This window comes from Ranitomeya imitator, chromosome 6, assembly GCF_032444005.1.
Source record: "Ranitomeya imitator isolate aRanImi1 chromosome 6, aRanImi1.pri, whole genome shotgun sequence".
In the NCBI taxonomy this organism is placed as follows: domain Eukaryota; kingdom Metazoa; phylum Chordata; class Amphibia; order Anura; family Dendrobatidae; genus Ranitomeya; species Ranitomeya imitator.
Window position 1 is genome coordinate 563,925,736 of NC_091287.1, and position 17,363 is coordinate 563,943,098.

General features: G+C 50.7%; 1 protein-coding gene across 5 annotated transcripts in view; it reads left to right on the plus strand.

Moving 5' to 3' along the window:
* The window catches only part of ARHGAP39 (Rho GTPase activating protein 39), a 238,325-nt gene extending 230,227 nt beyond the window's left edge, over positions 1–8,098 (plus strand). For 2 of the 5 annotated variants that reach the window (XM_069732045.1, XM_069732046.1), the window contains one exon: positions 3,380–8,098. In XM_069732045.1, coding sequence (XP_069588146.1) covers positions 3,380–3,574 — 195 coding nt within the window. In that variant the 3' untranslated portion in view covers positions 3,575–8,098. The remainder of the gene's footprint in view (positions 1–3,379) is intronic. The other 3 variants (XR_011314149.1, XR_011314150.1, XR_011314148.1) reach the window with 3 other exon arrangements.
* The last annotated feature ends 9,265 nt before the right edge of the window (positions 8,099–17,363 follow it).

Genomic DNA, 17,363 nt, shown 5'->3' on the forward strand with positions numbered 1-17,363 from the left:
TCGCCCGTCTGCAACCACTGGGCTTCCACTGTTGCCCGTCTGCACCCATTGGGCTCCCACTGTCGCCCGTCTGCACCCACTGTCACCAGTCTGCACCCACTGTCGCCCGTCTGCACCCACTGGGCTCCCACTGTCGCCCGTCTGCACCCACTGGGCTCCCACTGTCGCCCGCCTGCACCCACTGGGCTCCCACTGTCGCCCGTCTGCACCCACTGGGCTCCCACTGTCGCCCGCCTGCACCCACTGGGCTCCCACTGTCGCCCGCCTGCACCCACTAGGCTCCCACTGTCGCCAGTCTGCACCCACTGGGCTCCCACTGTCGCCCGTCTGCTCCCACTGTCGCCCGTCTGCACCCACTGGGCTCCCACTGTCGCCCGCCTGCACCCACTGGGCTCCCACTGTCGCCCGTCTGCACCCACTGGGCTCCCACTGTCGCCCGCCTGCACCCACTGGGCTCCCACTGTCGCCCGCCTGCACCCACTAGGCTCCCACTGTCGCCAGTCTGCACCCACTGGGCTCCCACTGTCGCCCGTCTGCTCCCACTGTCGCCCGTCTGCACCCACTGGGCTCCCACTGTCGCCCGTCTGCACCCACTGGGCTCCCACTGTCGCCCGTCTGCACCCACTGGGCTCCCACTGTCGCCCGTCTGCACCCACTGTCGCCCGTCTGCTCCAACTGTCGCCCGTCTGCACCCACTGGGCTTCCACTGTCGCCCGTCTGCACCCACTGGGTTCCCACTGTCGCCCGTCTGCACCCACTGGGCTTCCACTGTCGCCCGTCTGCACCCACTGGGCTCCCACTGTCGCCCGTCTGCACCCACTGGGCTCCCACTGTCGCCCGTCTGCACCCACTGGGCTCCCACTGTCGCCCGTCTGCACCCACTGGGCTTCCACTGTCGCCCGTCTGCTCCAACTGTCGCCCGTCTGCACCCACTGGGCTTCCACTGTCGCCCGTCTGCACCCACTGGGTTCCCACTGTCGCCCGTCTGCACCCACTGGGCTCCCACTGTCGCCCGTCTGCTCCCACTGTCGCCCGTTTGCACCCACTGGGCTTCCACTGTCGCCCGTCTGCACCCACTGGGCTCCCACTGTCGCCCGTCTGCACCCACTGGGCTCCCACTGTCGCCCGTCTGCACCCACTGGGCTCCCACTGTCGCCCGTCTGCACCCACTGGGCTCCCACTGTCGCCCGTCTGCACCCACTGGGTTCCCACTGTCGCCCGTCTGCACCCACTGGGCTCCCCCTGTCGCCCGTCTGCTCCCACTGTCGCCCGTTTGCACCCACTAGGCTCCCATTGTCGCCCGTCTGCACCCACTGGGCTCCCACTGTCGCCCGTCTGCTCCCACTGTCGCCCGTCTGCACCCACTGGGCTCCCACTGTTGCCCGTCTGCACCCACTGGGCTCCCACTGTTGCCCGTCTGCACCCACTGGGCTCCCACTGTCGCCCATCTGCACCCACTGGGCTCCCACTGTCGCCCGTCTGCACCCACTGGGCTCCCACTGTCGCCCGCCTGCACCCACTGGGCTTCCACTGTTGCCCGTCTGCACCCATTGGGCTCCCACTGTCGCCCGTCTGCACCCACTGTCACCAGTCTGCACCCACTGTCGCCCGTCTGCATCCACTGGGCTCCCACTGTCGCCCGCCTGCACCCACTGGGCTCCCACTGTCGCCCGTCTGCACCCACTGGGCTCCCACTGTCGCCCGCCTGCACCCACTGGGCTCCCACTGTCGCCCGCCTGCACCCACTGGGCTCCCACTGTCGCCCGTCTGCACCCACTGGGCTTCCACTGTCGCCCGTCTGCTCCCACTGTCGCCCGTCTGCACCTACTGGGCTCCCACTGTCGCCCGTCTGCACCCACTGGGCTTCCACTGTTACCCGTCTGCACCCATTGGGCTCCCACTGTCGCCCGTCTGCACCCACTGTCACCAGTCTGCACCCACTGTCGCCCGTCTGCACCCACTGGGCTCCCACTGTCGCCCGTCTGCACCCACTGGGCTCCCACTGTCGCCCGCCTGCACCCACTGGGCTCCCACTGTCGCCCGTCTGCACCCACTGGGCTCCCACTGTCGCCCGCCTGCACCCACTGGGCTCCCACTGTCGCCCGCCTGCACCCACTAGGCTCCCACTGTCGCCAGTCTGCACCCACTGGGCTCCCACTGTCGCCCGTCTGCACCCACTGGGCTTCCACTGTCGCCCGTCTGCTCCCACTGTCGCCCGTCTGCACCCACTGGGCTCCCACTGTCGCCCGTCTGCACCCACTGGGCTCCCACTGTCGCCCGTCTGCTCCAACTGTCGCCCGTCTGCACCCACTGGGTTCCCACTGTCGCCCGTCTGCACCCACTGGGCTTCCACTGTCGCCCGTCTGCTCCCACTGTCGCCCGTCTGCACCCACTGGGCTCCCACTGTCGCCCGTCTGCACCCACTGGGCTTCCACTGTCGCCCGTCTGCTCCAACTGTCGCCCGTCTGCACCCACTGGGCTTCCACTGTCGCCCGTCTGCACCCACTGGGTTCCCACTGTCGCCCGTCTGCACCCACTGGGTTCCCACTGTCGCCCGTCTGCTCCCACTGTCGCCGGTTTGCACCCACTGGGCTTCCACTGTCGCCCGTCTGCACCCACTGGGCTCCCATTGTCGCCCGTCTGCACCCACTGGGCTCCCACTGTCGCCCGTCTGCTCCCACTGTCGCCCGTCTGCACCCACTGGGCTCCCACTGTTGCCCGTCTGCACCCACTGGGCTCCCACTGTCGCCCATCTGCACCCACTGGGCTCCCACTGTCGCCCGCCTGCACCCACTGGGCTTCCACTGTTGCCCGTCTGCACCCATTGGGCTCCCACTGTCGCCCGTCTGCACCCACTGTCACCAGTCTGCACCCACTGTCGCCCGTCTGCACCCACTGGGCTCCCACTGTCGCCCGTCTGCACCCACTGGGCTCCCACTGTCGCCCTTCTGCAGCCGCTGGGCTCCCACTGTCGCCCGTCTGCACCCGCTGGGTTCCCACTGTCGCCCGTCTGCACCCCTTAGGCTCCCGCTGTCGCCCGTCTGCACCCGCTGGGCTCCCACTGTCGCCCGTCTGCACCCACTGGGCTCCCACTGTCGCCCGTCTGCACCCACTGGGCTCCCACTGTCACCCGTCTGCACCCATTGGGGTCCCACAGTAGTTGTGGCCCTAATAGCAGCCACTGGGCATTTTGTCACGGCCGTAGGAAGCGCAGCGCTGTCCCATCAAAGGTGGCGCAGTTCCCCGTACGTAGTGTACGATGCACGGAGACCGAGCGATGGTCTGCAGCTTTCATATCATCGGGGACCGTGGGCAAAAATTGCCTACAGCGATGTACTGGATGGATTTCCAATAATTCCCCATCTCGTCTGTCCTCCAGGTATTTGTGCAACCCGCCAACGTGGCTGTCACCAAGATGGACGTCAGTAATCTCGCCATGGTCATGGCACCAAACTGCCTGCGCTGCCAGTCGGACGATCCGCGGATCATCTTCGAGAATACCAGGAAAGAAATGTCCTTCATCCGCGTCCTGATCCAGCAGCTGGACACCGGCTTCATGGAGGCCGTTCTATAGCAGATCGCGACGCCCCCAGCTGGACACTCGAATACAGGAATATTGCGTGACCGTCACCGTCATCTCATTATTCCCGGAGACGACTCCGCTCCCATCTCATCCTGTACAGAAACCATGGAGCGAATGATTCATCCGCTGTGGCAATAAGGACCCGACACTCCTCCACCTTGGACCAAAGCGCAGCATACGGCCCTGTAAGGCATGATGGGAGTGCAGGACATTGTGACTGCAGGGTTTAATGTCAGGCATGTTGTTTAGTGACTAACATTGCAACACATATAATGTGGCCACTCTTTCCAGGAGCAGCTTATGAAATAAGTTGTCTCGATTTGGAGTTTATAAACACTCTCCTGTATCACATACAGTACGTCCAGTATCGCTGCCTCCTGGTGGTGAGGTGTAGTGTGAACAGACCAGTGATGCCCCTTCTAGAGGTGAACTGCAGGTGTGAACAGACCAGTGATGCCCCCTCTAGTGGTGGGCTGCAGGTGTGACCAGATCAGAGATTCCCCCTCTAGTGGTGAGCTGCAGGTGTGACCAGATCAGAGCTTCCCCCTCAAGTGGTGAGCTGCAGGTGTGACCAGATCAGCAATGCCCCCTCTAGTGGTGAGCTGCAGGTGTGAACAGGTCAGAGATGCCCCCTCTAGTGGTGAGCTGCCGATGTGAACAGATCAGAGGTGCTCCCTCTAGTGGTGGGCTGCAGGTGTAAACAGGTCAGCGATGCCCCCTCTAGTGGTGAGCTGCAGATGTGACTAGATCAGCGATGCCCCCTCTAGTGCTGAGCTGCAGGTGTGAACAGGTCAGTGATGCCCCCTCTAGTGGTGGGCTGCAGGTGTGAACAGGTCAGCGATGCCCCCTCTAGTCGTGGGCTGCAGGTATGACAAGGTCCGCGATGCCCCCTCTAGTGGTGAGCTGCCGATGTGAACAGATCAGAGATGCTCCCTCTAGTGGTGGGCTGCAGGTATGACAAGGTCAGTGACGCACCCTCTAGTGGTGAGCTGCAGATGTGAACAGGTCAGCGACACTCCCTCTAGTGGTGAGCTGCAGATGTGAACAGGTCAGCGACACTCCCTCTAGTGGTGAGCTGCAGGTGTGAACAGATCAGAGATGCTCCCTCTAGTGGTGGGCTGCAGGTATGACAAGGTCAGTGACGCCCCCTCTAGTGGTGAGCTGCAGATGTGAACAGGTCAGCGACACTCCCTCTAGTGGTGAGCTGCAGATGTGAACAGGTCAGCGACACTCCCTCTAGTGGTGAGCTGCAGATGTGAACAGGTCAGCGACACTCCCTCTAGTGGTGAGCTGCCGATGTGAACAGATCAGAGGTGCTCCCTCTAGTGGTGAGCTGCAGATGTGAACAGGTCAGCGACACTTCCTCTAGTGGTGAGCTGCAGGTGTGAACAGATCAGAGATGCCCCCTCTAGTGGTGAGCTGCAGGTGTGAACAGATCAGAGATGCTCCCTCTAGTGGTGAGCTGCAGATGTGAACAGATCAGAGATGCCCCTTCTAGTGGTGAGCTGCAGGTGTGAACAGATCAGAGATGCCCCCTCTAGTGGTGAGCTGCAGGTGTGAACAGATCAGAGATGCTCCCTCTAGTGGTGAGCTGCAGGTGTGAACAGATCAGAGATGCTCCCTCTAGTGGTGAGCTGCAGGTGTGAACAGATCAGAGATGCCCCCTCTAGTGGTGAGCTGCAGGTGTGAACAGATCAGAGATGCCCCTCTAATGGTGAGCTGCAGGTGTGAACAGATCAGAGATGCCCCTCTAGTGGTGAGCTGCAGGTGTGAACAGATCAGAGATGCCCCTCTAATGGTGAGCTGCAGGTGTGACCAGATCAGCAATGCCCCCTCTAGTGGTGAGCTGCAGATGTGAACAGATCAGAGATGCCCCTCTAGTGGTGAGCTGCAGATGTGAACAGATCAGAGATGCCCCTCTAATGGTGAGCTGCAGGTGTGAACAGATCAGAGATGCTCCCTCTAGTGGTGAGCTGCAGGTGTGAACAGATCAGAGATGCTCCCTCTAGTGGTGGCTATTGAAAGATGTACTTGAGGGACAGGATGCCAGTTCATCGTATCACTGTGACACATTACTTACCCGGCTACTCACGGATTTGCCGCGGCGGCAGATTATAGTTTCTGACGTGTAATAGATGGTGCTGAGGTCGCTTCGCCGCATCTCCCATTGTTTGCCTTTTACAATGCAGCTGTGACACATTACCGGAGGGTGGGATGTGTCTTGTGGTCACCCCAGTGGGCGCACATGCGATACTCTGCATGGTCCACCACGCTGGTGACGTATCTCCTCCTCCTGTGTCTTACGGACAACAGTCATAAACTCACAGAGCGGCGACCAGCGCCCCGGCCCCCGGTGTCGTGCCAGACATGTCTCACAGGGTGGGATCTCTGCCTCTTCAGGGCTGCAGTGGGGATTATTTTATGACACGTCAAATTTTAAATTAGTTGCAGGATTATCATTATGCAGAAGCTCTAGGCGTCCAGCACCAGGCAGGGCTCTTCGGTAATTTCGTTGCCAGAGCGAAGCGTTGGACACATTCTGCAAGGTTAATGTAACACGCTCCCATCCATTAAGACCCTCGTACATATTAGATAAAAGTTGGTTGAACCTGATTTTGGTGGCATCGACCATCCATCTAATGTGTATGGTGGCCGCCTGCCAAAAGATGTCGGGGAAGAGACCACCCCAAGCTTGTTGAGTTTCCAGTGCCTGATACTTTTGGTTGCCGAGAGATAATCTGTGACCAGAGGAGTCTGAGAGTGGAATGGTCAGAGAACACCGGAGGGTTCACGCTTGTCTTTGTAGGGAGGTGGAGTGCGAGGCGCCTGATCCACCACAAATCTTAATCCAGTCAGAGAACGCCAAAGCTCCTCCTGCCGACTTTGTCAGATTTGGGCAAAAATGGGGTGAAAACGGCAAAGGTCACGTTACGTTGTGTAAAGATCTTGAGACTTTTCAAAGCTTTGAACGAAAGCTTTGATGAATCGGGGCCATTGTCTATGGGACTGCCGAAGGTAGCCGAATACCCTCTCCCAGTGGTGGGAGCCACTAAGACATTAGTGCTCAGTAGATGGATAGTCATCTTTATGCTGTGAAATGTTCTCAATACATAAAGGGGTGTCCTCACCCACACATAAAGCCGGTGCGAAGATCCCCCAGTGCGAAGATCCCCCGGTGCGGAGATCCCCCAGTGCAGAGCTCCCCGGTGCGGAGATCCCCCGGTGCAGAGCTCCCCGGTGCGGAGATCCCCGGTGCAGAGCTCCCCAGTGCGGAGATCCCCCGGTGCAGAGCTCCCCGGTGCGGAGATCCCCCGGTGCAGAGCTCCCCCGGTGCGGAGATCCCCCAATGCAGAGATCCCCCAGTGTTGAGGGTATGCAGCGTCTGGGCCACTTCTGTAGCATTACTTAAGGACGCACGGGCTGGGGATACATGGCGCCACCTCTCTCGGAGCCGGTCCGGCCACTGACGACCTGCACGGAGCTCATCTGGGCAGGTACAAGGCGCACCACCACCACTGCCATCCCCATCGCAAAGAGCCAGTGCTCTAACACAACAATTTTGCTCCATCGCAGTAAACCTTCTTCCAGTCTCCCGAATCAAATGATTAAAGATCCTGCCGCCCCTCCCATCCCCCATCATCATCATCGCCATATGTGTATCCGCCACCTACCATCTGAATCCATAGAAAAACAGACCCAACGGCAGCTCATGACCGCCATGATGTCTGCCGAGAACACGATGGGAACGTCAATCAGGGGTCAGAAAACCAAACGCGGACCACCAGAAAATCTTCATTCTTTATTTTTTTCCATTTAGTTTGAAGTGAAATTTTAAAAAAAATGGTAAAGTAAATGATACATTGTTACTGTGTACAGAAGACGCGCGCTCCCTGCATGACCCATATACTGATATATAATAACCACACTCGTCGCAGTTTTCTGACCCCCTCTACATTGATGCAATGTCCCCCTCCCCCGCTGTCGTTATAGGGAACAGGAATCCTGGGGTACGTATGTATATCCCCCCTCATCCATGTACACAATCACTGGCACGACCCCTCCCCCGCTCCCTGCTTCCGACAACCACCTGCTTTACGGCTCTAGCTACACAACGGAGATGGGACGATGTTTACATGGACTTTTTCTTTCGGTTACTTTTGCCCCCGTAGATGGACAAGACATTGTACATGATGCCGGCCATAGAGCTTCGCTTTGTAGCCTTGTTATATGTGTTGTTTTTTTCACTGTTTTTACAGAATATTTAATTTTTATTTTTTACAACTGTTTTATTTATTAAAAAAAAAAACTGACGGAATAATTGTAAAAAAAAAATGAAAAATGAAAAAAAAAAATTGGAATTTCTTTGTGTCAGGACGAGAACATTCTGCTGCGAGTCGTCCCGTTGTATCGATCCCTCCTTGGTAAAGCGATGGTTCCAACATTCTTATTATTGAGTAGATGCAGATGTCACAGTGCGTCCACCGGAATAAAAGCGGATTTCAGCATCTAAACCAGGATGGCGTATGTGTGTGATTCTGTGCGAGGGTCCCGACCTCCTGTTCTGATGGGCACCCCCATCTATAGGGTTAAATAACCATCGAAGACAATGTTACCACTAGATAAGAATATTCCTTATGTCACGCCAACATCCACTAGGAGCAAAGGTAAGATGCACAACCTCCGGCTCCTCGCCCCCAGTGTATGACCTCCAACCACTCACTCGCACACACCCCTCCCCAATGTAACATTTGCCCGATTTATGACTTCAGGCCCGTCGCCCCAGTGTATAACCTCTGGCTCCTCACCCCTGGTGTATAACCTCTGGCTCCTCGCCCCTGGTGTATAACCTCTGGCTCCTCGCCCCTGGTGTATAACCTCTGGCTCCTCGCCCCTGGTGTATAACCTCTGGCTCCTCGCCCCTGGTGTATAACCTCTGGCTCCTCGCCCCCGGTGTATAACCTCTGGCTCCTCGCCCCCGGTGTATAACCTCTGGCTCCTCGCCCCCGGTGTATGACCTCTGGCTCCTCGCCCCCGGTGTATGACCTCCGGCTCCTCGCCCCCAGTGTATGACCTCCAACCACTCACTCGCACACACCCCTCCCCAGTGTAACATTTGCCCGATTTATGACTTCAGGCCCGTCACCCCTGGTGTATAACCTCTGGCTCCTCACCCCTGGTGTATAACCTCTGGCTCCTCACTCCTGGTGTATAACCTCCGCCCACATCCGGTGTACAACCTCTGGCTCCTCACTCCTGGTGTATAACCTCTGGCTCCTCGCCCCTGGTGTATAACCTCCGCCCACATCCGGTGTATAACCTCTGGCTCCTCACCCCTGGTGTATAACCTCTGGCTCCTCACCCCTGGTGTATAACCCCTGGCTCCTCACCCCTGGTGTATAACCTCCGCCCACATCCCCGGTGTATAACCTCAGTATCCTTATACTAACTAGACAGAGCGGCCAGTAGGGCAGAGCTCCCGGATACCAGCGCGGTCCTTAAATAGGGGCCACCGGGGTAACAAGTCTGTCCATGACCTTTCTCCCTCCTGAATCTTCCCGCATCACCTGCAAATGATATTACTGAGAAGAGGAAGGAACCGGAGCAGCTCCACAAAGTGGAGACCCCGTAACATTACAGAGCGGGGCGCCGAGTGCTGAGGAGCAGAGGGAAGAAAAGTCACCACCGCTCTGCTGACTCCATAATTGCAGACTCCCTCTGGTATCAGCACAAACACTGCGCCCCCACCAGGAGCTTCATGGCCGAGCAGCCATACATCACCAAGCACAATGCTGAGCGTCGGATGGAGTGGTATAAAGCCACCACCACTGGACTCTGGGGGAGACGTGTTCTGTGCAGTGACAGATCGCACTTCTCTGTGTCTGATGGAGGAGTTTGCGTTTGGTGATTCCAGGAGGACGTTCCTTAAACTCCTCCAATCGGTACCGACTGCTCCAGATGGTCGAGGAATGCCTTTTCATGGTTTGGTAGAAGTGCAATCTTTAAAATGAACATCCTCCCTCGGATTTTATGTCATTCAAGCTCTCCCGATTGGGATTTCCTCGTCCTTCTTCAGAAGTCTTGATTCGGTCCAAACCAAGTTCTTATAGTCTGATAAACCCCATCCGCATCAGTAGATCCATATTATACCGTTCTTTGTCTACCACGGTATAGCCTGCATGATTTTAGATCTTATTATATAGCATCTCTCCTCTAGGATACCGGACGGGTGTAGGAATGGTGCTGGGAAAGCTTGGGTCAGGATTGAGCAAGGCTTTACAAATATCCCTCTAATTGTTGCCCCCTGGATCAATCAGACTATGATTAAATCACGCGTCCAACAATTGGGGCTACTCTTGCCGGCTGCACTCAAATCTCACCACAATCCTCAATCTTGGGCAATCCACTTTTCCTTTTGGGCTTGGAGTATGAGATTTTTTACCACTGGTTATGTAGTGTTTGTTAGAGTATCCCACTTTGGAGTCATTCCTGGCCTTCGAGGGAACACCTCCTCAGCCTCTCTGCTCCCTCTCCACCAGGAATCTGGAGAGTCGGTCAGCTTTCCCACTTTCTCCTTTTCGACTGTTCTACCATAAGAACAAATCAGCATTTGAAACCGCGAGATCGGACACCAGTCCCATGCGGCACACATTGTCCTCATACTCTGCTGATCGAGCCTCCGAACCAACCTAATGCCCATATTCAGACCCAATGGGAGAGTGATCTGGGTCTCAGATTCATGGTGTATCTTTACCTATCTGCTCCCACTTCCACGAGGCCGGATAGAACTTATTATCTCGATGATATAGGGTCCCTCCTCACCTACATTTGATCTACTCAGAAGCAAGCCTCCATGTGCCGGAGATGTGGAGAGGAGGAAGGTGTCCTCTTACATGTTTTCTGGTCCTGCGGCTTCTCTCACCTTTTTGGGGAAAAAAGTACAACTAGTGATAACGTAAAATCACAGACTGCATCTCCGACCTGACAAACCTACATGGAAGGAAATACCAAATATAACAAAACTAATGAATACCTATGAACATACAAGATGAAAACAATTTGTTCAGAAATTAGGCAAAAATCATACGAATTCATAAAAATGATAATTTTATTAATACAATAAAAATAATAAAACACCATGAATAAAAGGGGTAATAAGGAAAGAGACTAAAATAACAAGGGGGAAGGGGACGGATATGCATAGCATATACACATAACGAAGATAATAATGATTATATATACTATGATAGTATGACAGTGTAATATTGTGTTAACAATTTATACCTGATATACATGCATGAAAAATAATGACAGATGCAATTGATAACTAAAGAAATCAATCAAATACAACCTAAGAAAGAAAAACCTAAGCAAGATATTTTTGTGCAATAGATCTATAATGCTGCGGTGCATTACTCTACATTTATCAACACTAGGCTTACTTAAAATGAAGAGTGGTGAACACTGGAAAGGAACCTGATTGCCTAATGTGGCACATTCTAAAGAACTAATACATAGAAGAAGTCTTGGGAGACCTGAGTGGGGGGTTCAGTTAATGGTAGACATTAGTCTTAAAAAAAAAAATGGCTAGGTGGCAGACAGAGATGAGGAGATGTAGGGCACTGCAGTACTGTGGATAGGACGGGTAGGGGATAGATGAGATGTAGGGCTGTGCAGTACTATGGATAGGATGAGTAGGTGAAAGATACAGATGAGGGGATGTAGGGCAGTGCAGCACTGTGAAGAGGACAGGTAGGGGGATAGACAGATGAGATTAGGGCGGTCCAGCACTGTGGAGAGGACGGGTAGGGTGGTAGACAGATGAGATGTAGGATGGTGCAGCACTGGAGAGCTTTGTGAGTGACATTGATAAGTTTTTGCTGTATTTGGAAGTGGATGGGTAACCAGTGCAATGACTGGTATAAGGTGTTGGTATCTGTGTAAAGCTGGGCAAAAACGTGCCTGGCTGCTGCATTCAGAATATATTATTGAAAAAAACTTGTACCAATCAAATTGTCCTGGTGGAAGATGGCCCATGTACGTTATGGCATCCAAGTTCCTATATTGTTTTCAACTTGGGTCATGTCCTGAGATATTCTTGGATCTTCTCTGGAGCCATTGGTGATTGAATTGTCCATCATACCAGACTAGCTGCAAAGCCTCAGTATACAAGCCTGGATCAGTTATGCTCGGTCTTCTAATTAGCAGTGAACTTTGATATTACCTAAAGGAGCGATACAAACCACAGCGGGAAATGTGTCCTGTGATGTACAGAGGAGAAACAACTATTTGATCCCTTGCTGATTTAGTTGATGATGAGGTCTGTGCACATGTCAGGAGGAATTTTGCTCCACTCTTCTTTGCAGATCATCTCTAAATCATTAAGATTTTGAGGCTGTCGCTTGGCAACTCCGAGCTTCAACTCCCTCCTTAAGTTTTTTATGGGATTAAGGTCTGGAGACTGGCTAGGCTACTAAGTTACCTTAATGTGCTTCTTTTTGAGCCACTCCTTTGTTGCTTTGGCTGTATGTTTTGGGTCATTGTCTTGCTCGAAGACCCAGCCACGGACCATTTTTAATGTCCTAGCGGAGGGAAGGAGATTGTCACTCAGGATTTTACGGTACATGGCTCCATCCATTCTCCCATTGATGTGGTGAAGTTGTCCTGTGCCCTTAGCAGAGAAACACCCCCAAAACATAATGTTTCCACCTCCATGCTTGACAGTAGGGGTGTTGTTCTTTGGGTCATAGGCAGCATTTCTCTTCCTCCAAATACGGCAAGTTTAGTTAATGCCAAAGACCTCAATTTTTGTCTCATCTGACCACAGCACCTTTTCCCAATCACTGACAGAATCATCCAGGTGTTCATTGGCAAACTTCAGAGGGGCTGCACATGTGCCTTCTTGAGCAGGGGGACCTTGTGGGCACTGCAGGATTTTAAATCTTTACGGTGTAATGTGTTACCAATGGTTTTCTTGGTGACTCTGGTCCCCGCTGCCTTGAGATTATTAACAAGTTCCCCCCGTGTAGTTTTAGGCTGATCTCTCACCTTCCTCATGATCAAGGATACCCCACGAGGTGAGATTTAGCATGGTGCCCCAGAATGTCAATTGACAGTCATTTTGTATTTCTTCCATTTTCTTACTATTGCACCAACAGTTGTCTCCTTCTCACGCAGCGTCTTACTTATGGTTTTGTAGCCCATTACGGCTTTGTGCATGTCTATGATCTTGTCCTTGACATCCTTATAAAGCTCTTTGGTCTTGCCCATGTTGTAGAGTCTAACTGATTAATTGAGTGTGGACAGGAGTCTTTTATAAAGGTGACTATGTAAGACAGCTGTCTATCATGCAGGTAACGAGGTGATTAGGAGCATCTAACTGGTCTGTAGGAGCCAGAACTCTTACTGGTTGGTAGGGGATCAAATACTTATTTCTCACTGCAAAATTCAAATAAATTTATACACAGCTCTGGCAAAAATGAAGAGCCCACTGCACAGTTTTATAAAAATCCGCTTCTCTCCATGTCTGACATTCCATTCCAGTGTCAGCTGAATTCCAACCAGAGGACGCCGCATTCTACTTTATGTGCTTCTGATTAGGTGATCACCTGAACCAAATGTTATTTAACAAAGGAAAGTATAAAAAACCCTGCTGTGGTGTTCACAATCCTCTTGCAGTAGGACAAGCTGGATGGCAAAACAAGTACTAGTAATATCCCAAAAGTAATAGGAATGCAACTTTTCGATTTGTCGATGGGATTATCCCATTCCCAGCCCTAAGAGAAAAATACCATTTCCCTCCCGGAGAAATATTTTGTTACCTACAACTTAAGAACTTTGTCATCTCCTTACTTCAACCCCCCACCCCCCATTCCTTTACCCCTTTCGAGCAAAAATGTCGTCAAAGTCCGCATGCCTCAGGAATTATATCTCTCCTCTACTCACATCAACTCCCCCCTCCCATAGGCACTGCTTAAAATATACTTCTTGCTGGGAGTCTGATATCGGATCTACCCTGACTGACTCAGAGTGGTCCCAAATCTGGTCCTCCTCCACTGGAGGGATACTAAATACTCTTATGTTAGAAACTAACTACAAAGTGTTGACCCGCTGGTACCTGACCCCAGCTAGAGTAGCCAAGGCAGTGGCTAACTATTCCCCTAATTGCTTCAGAGGATGCAACTCTATAGGTGACATGCTTCACATATGGTGGCTATGCCCGATTGTAAGAAGACTTTGGATTAGAATTTGCCACTTAGTTTCCTCTATAACAAATATAAATCTTAAAAAAATACCCTTGGGAGGCCTTACTCAACAAAGGCATCCCCAACATCCCCAAACACACTCATGCCCTTATCGCATTCATATTTTTAGCAGCTAAGCAAATTATAGCTTTGGCATGGAAAAAAACAAATCTAGACTTTCCCCAAGTTAAATGACGCCTCTCTTGGTAGATGATTAATGAGAAACTATCGGCCATACTTACAGATAAAGTTGGTAAATTTGAGAAAATATGGCGTCCATGGGCAGAATATACCAGTCATACTCCTTTTGTTGTACCTGCATTTTACCTAACTAACCCGGACCCGTCCGATTCAGAATGACTCATCATAGTTACCGGGCGCAACACGCTTTTACCCCTGTTCCCCCACTAGTTGTTAGTATATATGATTGCATGTTCTCCGTTTACATGCATTATTATATAGATTACATATATAGCTCTGTATTGATATTTTCTTTATTATTACTTCATATGTAAATTGTAAATTTTCAATAAAAATTCATTGTTTTCTTAAAAAAAAAAGCAATAGGAATGAAAAAATAACTGTTAACCATGCCAAAGGAGTTGAAAAGAAAAGTCTTCAGTGAGGAAAAGAAGGGCTCAATTCTGGCTTTACTAGCAGAGGGACACAATGAGGGTCATGTTGCCTCCATCTTTAAAATTTATAAGACAGCAGTCCATTACAACAAGGTCAAGCAGCAAACATTGGGGACAACAAAGCTACAGACCGGCAGAAGGCAAAAACAACTCTCCACTGACCGGGATGACCGTCATCTTATTCCAATGTCACTCAGTAACTGCAGGATGACATCAAGTGACCTACAAAAGTAATGACAAATGGCAGCTGGGATGAAGTGCACGGCAAGAACAGTTCGTAACAGGCTCCTAGAGGCAGGAATCAAATCATGTAAACCTAGAAAAAAGCATTTCATTAAAGAAGCAAAGGAGAGCCAGGCTGAAGTATGCCAAAGACCATAAGGATTGGAGCATAGAGGACTGGAGTAAGGTAATCTTCTCTGATTAGTCTAATTTTCAGCTTTGCCCAACACCTGGTCGTCTAATGGTTAGACAAGCCACAGCGTCTTGCACCCACTGTGAAATTTGGTGGACGATCGGTGATGATCTGGGGAGGCTTCAGCAAGGCTGGAATTGGGCAGGCTGTTGTTTGCGAAGGCTGCATGAATCAAGACACATACAAGGTTATCCTGGAAAAACATGCTTCCTTCTGCTCAGGCAATGTTCCCCAACTCTGCGGACTGGTTTATCCAGCAGGACAATGCGCCATGCCACACAGCTAGGTCAATCAAGATGTGGATGAAGGACCACCACATCAAATCCCTGTTATGGCCAGCCCAATATCCAGACCTGAACCACATTGAAAACCTCTGGAATGTAATCAAGAGGAAGATGGATAGTCACAAGCCATCAAACAAAGAAGAACTGCTGACATTATTGTACCAGGAGTGGCATAAGGTCACCCAGGAGCAGAGTGAGAGACTGGTGGAAAGCTGCCAAGACGCATGAAAGCTGGGATTAAAAATCATGGCTATTCCACAAAATATTGATTTCTGAGTTAAAACATTAGTATTATTGTTTCTAAATGATTATGAACTTGTTTTTTTTTTTTGCATTATTTGGGGTCTGCAAGCAATTCATTTTTTTGTTATTTTGACCATTTCTTATTTTCAGAAAATAAATACAAAATGTATTGCTTGGAACTGCGTAAACATGTCAGAATAAAAAATAAAGACAAAAAAAACTTACATTTTACTCAAAAAATATATCTATAAAGAGAAAAATCTGACAAACTGAACATTTTGCAGTGGTTTTGTAATGTATACAATATGATTTTCTGGATTTTATTTTTTATATTCTATCTCTCAATGTTAAAATTAACCTACCCTTAAAATTATAGACTGTTTGTGTCTTTGTCAGTGCGCAAACTTACAAAATCAGCAAGGGATCAAATACTCATTTCTGCCACTGTAGTCGCCTCCTTGAGGTATCAGACTTGAAACATGGACACAGAATGGTCCCCGGGATAAAACTATTTGTTTACTTTTTTCAATTCTATTTTTGTACCTTGAGGATGATGAAATCCAATTATTATTAGTTGGTGTAAAAGTCCTTTAAATTGGTAAACGTTAACATATCGTGTGACCTAAAGGGAAAAGCAAAACCTTCCAGATGATCCAATACAACCTGAAGCCTCCTACATTCTGGTGGCTAGTGGGTGCAATAATGACTCCGATCCCAGGTCAGGGAATGGGACATTATAGCGCAATTCTGTATGGATGGAGCTCACATGATGAATATCATGTCGGATGAACTTTACACTGGAGATTGTCAATGAAGGAACTCTAAAACATCAGCGCCATCGTGTGGCATAAGGAGGACCTAGAGCTTTACCGAATTATGCCAAGTCTGTGGGATCAATGAGAATTCTTCAAGCTGAAAATGAGGGTAACTTTCCCACAGTTCCCATACACACAGTACAGCAGACATGAAAAATGAGGATCCTGTATAAGGCGGCCCAATCCAGTGAGATAATGTACTGTACGCGGTGCAGGACTCAAGAGAACGGCTTCGAGAAGACCAAAGAAGTTGCTGCTGGTTCAGACACCATTGTAGTATAGAGCTGCTAGTGACACTGATGGGGGATGGAATAATCCAAGAGGAGATCACGACAGCTGTAATGCGATATGGGATGCAAAAGACCAAACGGGCACAAAAATGCAAAACCAACAATATATGATCCAAAGTTATAAAAGCTTCCCAAATCACACCCCAACAAACGTTGACTTCAGCCAAATAGTATAAGCTAATAGTATCCGCCTGTCCAGGGGATGATGGCCAGGTTCATCCAAAAGATGAAGGGACTGTTCATTATCGCAGTTCCGTCTATTTTTTTGTTTTCCTTTTTAAAGTTTTTTTATTTTGTTTTGCACCAAGTTCTCCCTTTAAATTGAGTTTATTTTGAAGTATTTTCTATAAATTCATGTTTTCTCTTTCCCTCTTCTCGCCATTGTGAACTTGACTTTTGTAGTTACAGATGTTTGCTGCCAATCGATTATTATTATAGTCCCCGATGTCCTCCAGTCCACTCTCCCCTGGATTGATTTTCCATTGAAGGTTTTGTACAAGTGTTAGAGTTGCATTTTAACTGATTATGAGATTTTGAAAAATTTGGCATAAAAAAATTAAGACATAAGCAATCGAACATCAGAAGAAAAAAAATAGAAAACCTACTTACAAAAAAACATAACTAATGAAGCAAAACCAAAGCGTCCGGCTTGATGGCCTACGTGTCCATACATGGGGAAGTGTAGAAGAAATCTCACTATGTCCCAAAAGACAGAGAAGCAATGAACTTCCAGTTTCCTTCACTAAGCCACGTTCACACGGTCAGTATTTTACTTCAGTGTTTGTAGCCAAAACCAGGAGTGGAACAATCAGAGGAAAAGTATAATGGAAACGCGTCACCACTTCTGTATTTATCAC